Source organism: Otolemur garnettii, unplaced genomic scaffold, assembly GCF_000181295.1.
Source record: "Otolemur garnettii isolate 467f Iridium unplaced genomic scaffold, OtoGar3 scaffold00038, whole genome shotgun sequence".
NCBI lineage: Eukaryota > Metazoa > Chordata > Mammalia > Primates > Galagidae > Otolemur > Otolemur garnettii.
In genome coordinates, this window is record NW_003852433.1 from 6,497,716 (window position 1) to 6,508,914 (window position 11,199).

General features: G+C 44.2%; 1 protein-coding gene across 2 annotated transcripts in view; it reads right to left on the reverse strand.

Moving 5' to 3' along the window:
* The window catches only part of SVOP (SV2 related protein), a 92,303-nt gene that overhangs the window by 11,124 nt on the left and 69,980 nt on the right, over positions 1-11,199 (reverse strand). For both annotated transcript variants that reach the window (XM_003789886.2, XM_012805270.1), the window contains exons 8-11: positions 8,760-8,885; positions 8,152-8,280; positions 5,866-5,939; positions 3,485-3,561 (exon numbers count right to left, since the gene is read on the reverse strand). In XM_003789886.2, the coding sequence (XP_003789934.1) occupies positions 3,485-3,561; positions 5,866-5,939; positions 8,152-8,280; positions 8,760-8,885 (406 nt within the window). The remainder of the gene's footprint in view (positions 1-3,484; positions 3,562-5,865; positions 5,940-8,151; positions 8,281-8,759; positions 8,886-11,199) is intronic.

The window sequence follows — 11,199 nt, forward strand, 5'->3', positions numbered from 1 at the left end:
CCCCCTTTTTTAATACCTTTTTTTTTTTCAGGTAGAAGAGTCAGAAGAACATGATGTCATCTTCCTTTTTCTGTTCATAAGTCCTCTCTAATCAACCAGTAATGTGGAGTCACTTTGAACCCATCGGGGATGGGCGGCTGAGTGCTGCCTGATTCAGGAATCATTGTTTGATTCAATTCCGAGAAATTTAATGTGTTGCAAGTTTTTCCTTTAACAATGCCTACCCCTTGATATTTGATCAAATTCCTGATCGCCCATCCTTGATATCTTATCACCGTAATGGGGCTCCAGACATGCTACCCCAAAATGTAGCGCCATGGCATATTGAAGAAATGTGAGAGAAAGGGAGATGCTTTTCCCAGACCCAGAGGAAATGAGCATCTTTATCGCTAAAGATACGGGGACCGAGAATAATCCGAACAAACAGGGCTTGCTAACTTTCTCCCACTTTGTTACCATTAGATAACACCCTTTGTCCTATCACATTTCTCCAAGACCCTTCATTCTTCATCAAACCTGATTCCCAGTTTGGGGCTTGTTCCATAGTATCACTTTTCCACCCAGGTATACAAGAGAGCTTTTTAACAGGGGTTGGCAAACTCTGGCCTCTGGGTCAAATCTGATCTCCTGCCTGTTTTTTCCTGGCCCATTTGCTAAAAATGGTTTTTACATTTTTTTCTTTTCCTTTCTTTTCTCTTTCAAGAGATAAGATCTCACTGTGTCACCCAGGCCAGAGTGCAGTGGTGCAATTATAGCTTACTACAGCCTCAAACTCCTAGGCTCAAGTGATCTTCCTGCCTCAGCCTCCCATGTAGCTGAGACGACAGGCACACACCACCACAACTGGTTTGTTTTTTAAATTTTTAAATGATTTTTAGGAATCAAAAGAGGAATTCATGAGACTGTCAACTGAAGAATGGTAAGGTTCATAAACTTGGAAAGGAGAGGTTTACTTCTCACAAAGGGTTGTGGCCTACAGTTTGGTCATCCTGATAGACTGGGAAACACAGTTGCCAAGAGCAAACACTTAGAGGGAGGGAAAGAGGAAACGGGATATTCATACTGAGCGCTCTGGCTAAGGTTATGAGAGGAGCTATGAATATTTGTGAAGGGGAGGTGTGCGCGTGCGCAGGAAGCTAACGTGTATGCCACATGCGTCCCAATGTCCACCTGGAGGTGGAGATTAAACATTTAAATATATTACAATTAAGCTTTATGTGTCAAAGATGAAGCAGAGAACATGAAGGCCCTCTGTGTGCAGCCTCTGTAGACTGGTCAGAAATACGCCAAAGTTGTGGCCTCTTATCAGGAAGGGATGCTAGGCCACTGCTGTATTGAAAGGAGGAGCAGCTTCAGGAGGTTGGTTGAAATCAGCAATGAAGAATGCTTTTAAAAAGGTTGGTTGCTCTTTAACCCTAGGACCAAAGCCTAATGGCCTTTAGTGGGGTGGGGTATAACAAGGCATGTCCAACCTCCCATCAAACTCAAGTTTTAAAGGTTTCTCACAGGTAACCTGAGACAAAAAGGGGTCTATGCAGTTGGTTGGGAGGTTAGGATTTTATTTTTATTTCTGAGACATAAAAATTATATAAAATTCAAATCTGAATTTGAACACAAGCATGCTTATTCATTTCCATATTGCCCATAGATGCTTTCCTACTACAAAGGGCAGAGTTGCATGGTCCACAAAGACTAAAAAAAAAGGTTTGCCATCCCCTGCTTTTTTTTTTTTTTTTTTTGAGACAGGGCCTCAAGCTGTCCCCCTGGGTAGAGTACCGTGGCATTACAGCTCACAGCAACCTCCAACTCCAGGGCTCAAGCGAGTCTCCTGCCTCCGCCTCCCAAGTAGCTGGGACCACAGGCGCCCGCCACAACGCCCGGCTATTTTTTTGGTTGCAGCCGTCATTGTTGTTTGGCGGGTCCAGGCCGGGGATTCGAACCCGCCACCTTAGGTGTACGTGGCTGGCGCCTTAGCCAGTTGAGCTATAGGCGCCGAGCCCATCCCCTGCTTTTTAACATTCCTCTGGATCCTTTGCTTAGTTGAAGCACCACTATTAGGGGATGCAACCTATGCTCAGTCAATACCAAACCCTATAGTTGATCTATCTACACTAAGGCACTTCTGCAGAGCATTTAACCTGCAAGAGAGATGTGACGCCACTGTCTCACTGAATGGTTATACCAATGAACAAAACTATTAACTAAAGTTATAGAGGCTTCATACAAAAACAGATAATTGAGCAAACCTTGAAGACAAGCAAGAACTTGATTCCTTTATCCCCCAACCTGAGGTCAGTGCTAGGAATCTAGTATTATTTTAAAGAGAGAACGGTTTGAAAGCACAGACATCTGCATAGAAACTTTCCTTTTTATTCCTTCCTTTTGTTCACTGGGTCTTACTTCCAGGTGTACAAAAGAATCACCTGGGGAGCTTTTAAAAATTGCTAATGCCTGGGCTTCACCAGCATCAGCCTCCACGCCGAGATACCTATTAAATTGACCTGGGCATTGTTTAAATGCTTCCCATGCAATTCTATTACACGGCCAGGGTGGCAATCCAACCTGGTTCTCAGAGTTAATGTGCACATTAGAATTGCTGCACGATCATTTCCATAAAACTCTGAGTACTATACCATGGGGGTTTGAGGGGCCAGGAGATTTTCAGTGATAATTTTAACCTATACGTAGTTTTCACCTTAAGCGCTGTTAAAAACAATTAATTGGGAGGCCATTAGGCTGAGACAGTGGAGGATTCTGAGTTCCACATAAGTAAACTGAAACCCAGGTTACTCACAGTAACCTAACCAATCAGAAAACACCAACTTTTATTAAAGGATGTCAAGGCTACTGTTCCACCTTAACCAGTTAAGCATTTTTTTTTTTTTGTCTTGCTTTTGGATGACCTTCTATCAAAGCTTAGATAGGAGGCCATTGTTTTGGACCAGCCTCCTGCCCCAAGGCCCAGCAGCCCAGACCAAATCAGACTGGAGTCACTTTTGCTAAGTAACAAAATCAAACTGAACTTTGAAAGGGGCTACTCTCCACCTCACACCAGAAAAGGGAAACGCAAATAAAGTAGCTACCTGGGCTGGCATGACAAGGCAGTCCCTTCCATTTTAACCCTACAAGAAAAGTCATTTTTAAATGACTAATCCTCTTTTTGTTCCTTGTTTCTGTTTCTTGAGCTCTTTTCTGCTGATTCATGAAATTGCTGTCTGTTCAATATACTCTTCAAAATGTTAACTGTGCCTTGCCTTATCTTTTAACAATGCTAACTTCAGAGCCCAAACCCTGACATAAAGTGGCTCTGCTAATGGTAGCTCTATTGTGACAAGACTGTCCAGGTCTTTCCAGAGCATCTTGGAAAACAAAGTAAGGCCAGGCCCCATAAGGGCAGAGCCCTGGATGTGAATGCCTGTGTGACTCTGTTATGTACTGGGAGTTGCAGGGGTAATTGGCCAGGAAAGAGAACCGCCATACTCACTGCTGCAGACGTCTCCTGCCTGGAACAGTTCTGTAGTGAGTAGAACTAACCCGTAGTAAGAAAACGCATTGGAAAACCTGCCAGGAGCAAGTAACAAAGGTAAAGAAATGATCAGAGAAATGCAAGTTCCCTTTTCCCATCCATTTGGGAAGGGCCTGTGTCTATAGCAGTAGGGACCCATCTTTGGACGGCACTGGGTCTTTGGGAATTTTACTGGGGACCTGGAGCAGGAAGATGGCAGGTAAACAGCATCATATGATGAAAGGGAAGTGATCCTGTGTCCTTTGAAAGACTATGAACTATATTATATCCTAGAGACACAGCACCTCCAAGGCTGTTTATCCAACTGGCAACGAGTGAAAACAGTTTTAGGGACCAAAATTTGAGATAAAACAATCTTGTTGACATCTGTCAGGGCTTCTGGTTTGAGTCAGTCAATTTGGACATGTTATTTTATAATTTCAGAGCAGAATGAGACAGTTAATCAATTCCTGATGGACACAGGAATAAGAATACTCAGGTTTGCAGGGCCAGAATATTTCCATCCAATAAAATAGTATCGTGGGAATTTAGAATCAGAAGCCAATGATTAACTTCCTTGGGTTACAATTTGTACTAGCATATTTGACAACTTCTGCAGTGCACTAAAGTTAGTCTGTATTAATTGCTTCAGTATTCAAGTGGTGTTGGCCCAAACTAACTATACACACTCAAAGGTAGGTATGCTTTTTTCTTTTCAACACAAGAGTCTCAAGCTGTTGCCCTGGGTAGAGTGCTGTGGCATCACAGCTCATAGCAACCTCCAACTCTCGGGCTTAAGAGATTGTCTTGCTCCAGCCTCCCAAGTAGCTGGGACTACAGGCGCCCACCACAATGCTCAGCTACTTTTTGGTTGCAGTTGTCATTGTTGTTTAGCAGACCCAGGCCAGGTTTGAACCTGCCACCCTAAGTGTATATGGCCCTGCACCCTTGCTGACTGAGCTATAGGCGCCACCAAGGTAGGTATTCTTAACTCTGGCCTGCCCCATTCCTTTTTTAAAAATCCTATGGACTCCACACTTGTACTGGACACACAGCAGGTGTTTAATAAATGCTTGGTATGGCTCGGTGCCTGTGGCTCAAGCGGCTAAGGCGCCAGCCACATACACCTAAGGTGGCAGGTTCGAATCCCCAGCCCGGGCCCGCCAAACAACAATGATGGCTGCAACCAAAAAAAATGGCCAGGCATTATGGCGGGTGCCTGTGGTCCCAGCTACTTGGGAGGCGGAGGCAGGAGACTCGCTTGAGCCCAGGAGTTGGAGGTCGCTGTGAGCGTGATGCCATGGCATCTACCCAGGGGGATAGCTTGAGGCTCCGTCTAAAAAAAAAAATAAATAAAATAAAAAAATAAAAAAATAAAAAATAAAAAAAAAATAAATGCTTGGTGCATTGATTCAGCTCCTAGGAATGTGGGGGCAGCGCTGGAGTCCGGTTCTGTACATTATCAAAGCTTTTTTTCTCCTCTTTCTTGTAACTGACTGCCCCTAGGACACTCCTCTGCTAATTAGCGCCTCTGCTCAGAGGTGAATAGGAAAAATGAGAACTGGTTAAAAAACAGCACAAAGCCTTAAGCCAGGCCAATCTGTACACTGTTGATGCCATGTTCATGAATTGGCACAAAGAGATGGAAAGATGACTGAAATTTGATTCCACCTGGAGCTTAAGGTGATTACTCTCTGCAAATGCCACCCCAACCTTTAGCCTCCCACGGCTGTGTGGCTGTGTTTAAGAAAAGTTGATTTGGATCAGAACCGAAAGTTCTGAAAACGGCCACGGTGACCAAATTTGCAGTTCCCAAACTGTGTGCTGTGTGCCACTGGTGGTACCCCAGGCAAGATGAACTGATACTGCACAAATGGGAAATTGTATTGTGGGGGGGGAAAAGTCACTTTTAAGTTTCCTTTCCATTCTTTTGAACGATATCCCAGTCTCACTTGTGTGCTGTGGAATCCTTAACACCTCCCCTTTCTCTTAGTCTGTCTCTTAAACACAAAAGCTCGTTACCTCTGCAAACAATCAATCTAGCTACTTTCTGTTGTACTTATCTTGAAGATTGCCTTCGATAACTGCAATTCAGTGTTTTTTCCTTTGAAGTAGAGAGATGAAGTTTCTTTTTCAAAGATCCTCATGAGTAAAAAGCAAGTCAACTTAAAGAAAAAGACTAAGAAAATAATAGTACAGATGACTGCCAGAGGTGGCAGAAATCAGGAGGGTGATGTTCAAACTACTGAAATTTGCAAACGCTGCCTGAGATCAAAGTGTTTTCTGTACATCAGAAAACAAAAGCTGGAACAAGGCACAGGAGGGGAAGGAGGTCAAGGTGGTCACCAAACAGCTCTTACCATATAAACCACAGCAACAGAGTTGTCCATCTAAAGTGGGGTGTGAAAAGGTCCCTCATTTTGCCTCGGTCTTCCTGTTTCAAGATAAGGAAATTGTATTTATTCTCAGATGTGTGGGGCACCGGCTGGTGGCCTGAGACTACTGCTGGGAGGGAAGTTTTGGGGCACAGGACATGCAGGCTCTGGGAACCCAGGACTCAAACCCATAGGATTTAGCTACCCAACACCTTCAGCCAGATTCAGCAAAATCCAGGGACTTGATCCCCTAGGCTGGAACCACATCCTGCCCTCCAACCTGGAAATCCAGAGCTGGGAAGCAAGCCCTCAGGCCTGGCCCACTCTGACCTTGGGCAGTCTTGTGGGCCACAGAGCAGAAAAGCAGTCCAGGGGATTTCACATAGTGCAATCATTTTTCTCTCTCTCTCTCTCACACACACTTACTTCTCTCTCTCTTTCCTTCAAAGCCAGCTCTAGGTCAAAGTGGCAATGACTCCTTTACTGAAAAACCAACTTGCCAAAGGTCAATTTGTCAAAACATTGATTAGCTAAAGGACCCATTTGCCAGTTTTATACCATTTACAAATTTACTGAATCTTTGCTTTATGTGTTCTTTTGAAAATATATCCTTTGGGCCAGGATATCATGGGCTCACACCTATGATCCTAGAACTCTGAGAGGCCAGGCAGGTAGATTGCTTAAGCTCAGTTTGAGACCAGCCTGAGCAAGAGAGAGACCCTGTCGCTACTAAATAGAAAAAAAGTTAAAAAAAATAGCTGGGCATGGTGGTGGGCACTTGTAGTCCCAGCTACTTGGGAGGCTGAGGCAGGAGGATTCCTTGAGCCCAAGAGTTTGAGGTTGCTGTGAGCGAGGCCACCGCACTCTAGCCTGGGCAATAGAGTGAGACTCTGTCTAAAAATAATAATAATCCTCTGATTGTGATTATATTCTTTTCATATATATAATCAAAATATTTTTCTTAGCAGGAGTTTGAGAAATGATCACGTATTAAAACATGCTAAAAATTAAAAAAATAGATCACAGGTCATGGGGGGATTTAGTCTATCTATGAATATGGTCTTCATGAATAAAAATATTTTGTAATATATGCTTGAATAAGGAGATAATATTCATTAAATTAAATTCATTAAATATATTTCATGTAATCTATGAGGTTTGAATTTACTGAATATACTTTGTAATAGAGCATTAATATATGTAGTACAGTATTTAGAAATAGACTCATTAGTATATTTCTAGAAAGACTATATTGGTGAATAAATGTATTTATTTATATATTTATATATGAAAAATATAGTGTATTCCTATTTACTAAAGACATTCAAAAAGAATGATCCTTAAAACATGTTTTTGGTAAATAGATCATGTGGCAAATTAATTCAGGAATTAATGATCTACCCCTTCTTCCCACGTGTGTAGTACCAGTGCCTATGTGAAGCAGGTGCCCATAGACGTCTCCGTGATGGATTCCCTGATGGCCGGCTGCTGGGAGTGATGCACCAGCCATCAGGAATATCCACAATAGGCGTGTTCATCCCCTAGATCTACGTTCCAATGTAGTTTTAGGGCACGGCCATTGCTGATCTTTCACATTTGCTAGTCACACTCCATCAGTGCTGAAAGGTGCAACCAAGCAGGAGTACTTACAGGATCCATTAGTAGATCTTACGTTTCTCTGATCACTGGCTAAATGTTCTAGGTAGCGTATTTGCAATAGAACTGGACAGTAAAAATACAGATTGGAGGTGCTAAATTACCCTTGCAGGCTCTGCCTACACCTGCATGAGCACACACACACACACACACACACACGCCGTGCACACATGCACACGCACACACAACCCTGGATTAGGGTGACCAGACATCCCCCGTCCCGCGGCATTTTTAAAAAGTCCCGAATTTTGGAAAGAATGCACGAACGGGCGGGAGAACAAGAAGGGAATATACGGTTTTCAGCTGCCATGTGGCTATTTCGCCAGAATATGAGTTTTATATTATTTTTGTTAATTTTATAATGTTAAACTGTAATAATAACAAATAATTACTGAGAAGTGATTATCGAGAATTGCTTATCAAAGTTTGCATTGTTGTCAGTCCCTGCCCTGCCCCGGCCCCGCCCCGTTCCCCCCCCCCATGTTGTCCCGCCTTACCGATGTTAAAATCTAGTCACCCTACCCTGGATACACGTGCTCACTATGCACGTGCATGCCCCACCCCACAGCAGACACCAATACGCATGCCACCCAGTAAGTCGATCTGGGAACTGACCTGTCTGGAGATGATGAGTTTCCCCAGTGGCATGGGAGCTCCATTTTCTGTGGCTATTCTCTTTAAGGTAGCGATTGCCTTTTCCTGGTTCCCAGACAGCACATCGTACCTTGCACTCTCTGGCAGCCACTGGGGGAAACAGGAGACCCATACAAAGCTGGTTAGGGTAGAGCAGAACACTCCCTCCCAGCCACATGCTCTTGTTTATGTGTGGAGTCTTTAGGTGGGAACTCTGAAGTTAGATTTAATGCTCTGTAATACATTTATTCCTCACTTTTGCTCAAACCAGCTTGAATTGTGTTGCTGTCACTTTCAACTTAAGAATCCCAACTAATCCAATACAGTCACTTTAAGTATAGATCTGCCATCATGGGATAAATGAAACCCTTAATCCCTAGCTATCTCCCTAGGAAACATCCTAGAAGTGTCTGCCTGGAGAAAATGTAACACCCCACCCTGGGGCTACCCCAGGCCTTGGTCCCTTGTCTCGTTTCCTTATTTAATCTTGAAAGGTGGCTCAATGTCCTTCTCCCTCACACCCATACCCACGTACAGAGTCCAGTGGAGTGCCAGGTGGCAAAGGCTGAGATCTCTTAAAGGATACCTACGAAACACAGCACAGCAAAGAGGAGGAGTGGGACAGCCGAGAGGATGAGCAGCCAGCGCCAGCCCAGGCTGGGCATCACGAACACAGCCAGGATGACCTCAAACACTGTCCCAATGGCCCAGAAGACCTGGTGGAGGAGGAAAGGGGTTAGTTGTTGGGGTAGCATGATCCATGTGGTGAGCAGTAAGTGGATCATTGTAGATAAGGTTACTGATGTGAGTAACGGTCACTGGAGTCAGCAAGGACCCCTTCCCTGTGTTCCACGGGGTTAGCCCAAGGCTGTACCATCTACTACTATTACTAATATTACTGTGTAATATTTGCTTGATGCCCACTGGAACTGTGCAATGCAGCCACTTGGCTTAGGGAAAGCAATGCAATGAATCAATATTGTGTGATGTCACTATGGTAGTGGACATATTGTGTGTGTTTTTTTTTATTTTTCTTAAAAGACAGGGTCTCACTCTGTCTCCCTGGCTAGATCATAGCAGTGGCATGATCATAGCTCACTGGATCCTCAAACTCCTGGGCTCAAGTGATCCTTCCACCTCAAACTTCCTAGTAGCTAGCACTATAGGTGCATGCCACAATGCTCTGCCAACTGCTGTTATTTATTTATTTATTTATATTTCTAGAGATGGAATATAATTATTTTCTCCAGCTGGTCTTGAACTCCTGGCCTCAAGTGATCCTCCCTCCTCAGCCTCCCGAATTGCTGGATTTACAGACATGAACCACTAAGCCTGGTAAGGTGGTTTTTATTTTCAATCTTTTTTTGGGGGGGGGAGACAGACTCTCACTTTGTCATCCTTGGTAGAGTGCTGTGATGTCATAGCTCACAGCAACCTCAAACTCTTGGGCTCAACGGATCTTCCTGCCTCAGTCTCCCAAGTAGCTGAGACTACAGGGGCCTGCCACAACGCCTGGCTACTTTTAGAGATGGGGGTCTTGCTCTTGCTCAGGCTGGTTTCAAACTCCTGAGCTTAAGCAATCCACCTGCCTAGGCCTCCCAGAATGCTAGGATTATAGGTTTGAGCCACCATGCCTAGCCCTATTTTCAATATTTTTAAAGTGGCATTTTTACACATAACAATTTACTGTCTTAAACCACTTTTAAGTATACAGTTCAACAGTGTTAAATACATTCACAATGTTGTGCAAATTGCAACTATTCATTTAAAGAACTGTTTTTATCTTGCACACATGAAGCTCAATCTTCATTAAACAGTAATTCCCATTTTCCCCTCCCCCCTTGGCAATCGCTATTCTATTTTCTGTCTCTATGAATTTGACTACTCTAAGTACCTCATATAAGTGGAATTATATGGTATTTGTATGTTTGTGACTGGCTTAATTCACTTATAATGCCTTCAAGGTTTATGCAAGTTCATCCATGTTGTAGTGTGTGTCAGAATTTCTTCCCTTTTTAGAGACGGGATCTCACTCTGTTACCCAGGCTGGTCCCAAACTCCTGCACTCAAGTGATCCTCCTACCTTGGACTCCTAAAGTGCTTGTATTCCAGGTGTGAGCCTCCTTTTTAAGGTTGAATAATATTCCAATAAATGTATAGCACACAGTTTGTTTATCCATTAAACAGATTATCATCTGTTAATGGACATTTGGCCTGATTTCACGTCTTAGCCATTGTGAATAATGCCTACATGAGCTTGGCTGTATAGATGGACACACTGACGACTAACATGCACCTCTCTTGCCCCTGGTGCCCCAGCATCCTCTATCAGAATTGCCTCTTCCCAAAGTGACTGAATGTCTTCGTTCGTCTCTCCATGTCACTCTGTCCTTTTCCATCTTTCTATGGATTCCATCTACCAGCTCCCTGCCCTCTGGCTTCCTACTGGGTGCAGCCAGTGGATATCACTGCAGCAGACTAGGAGGAGGAAGAGGGAGAGATTGGGGCTCCAGTCCCCAGACTCGTTCCCCATGGGGCTGGCTGTACCCCTCAACTGAAGGTGATAGCTCCCATTCATTATCCTCCTCATACAAGTCTCTGGGCTGCTCCCTGCCTTTGCCCCTTCAGGCCTGGGGTACTAACAGCCTGAAGGGACTTTATAAACAGTCTCATTCTTAAACCACCTCAAAACATCCTAACTTGACTACACTTATTTGGGACCCTGACCCTACAACTGTTCCCAAACCTGGCACTCCAGCCACCACATCAGTTTTGGAACCCCCCAAAGCTGTTCTAAGTTCCCTTTTGCTTAAATGAGCCACAGTCCAATTATGTTGCTGACAGTCAGGGGTAACAGTCAAAATGTCTAGGGGCAGGCACAGCAAGGGCACACCAGTCACAGTCTCCCCGCCCCCCCATTTGCTGGGAATTGACTCTTTAGTTGCTGGATGATGGAAGCTCCAGGGAATCCCATGAGGGGACAGATATTAGACAATGAGTGGCAGTCAGAGCTCAAGGGCAGCTGGCCCA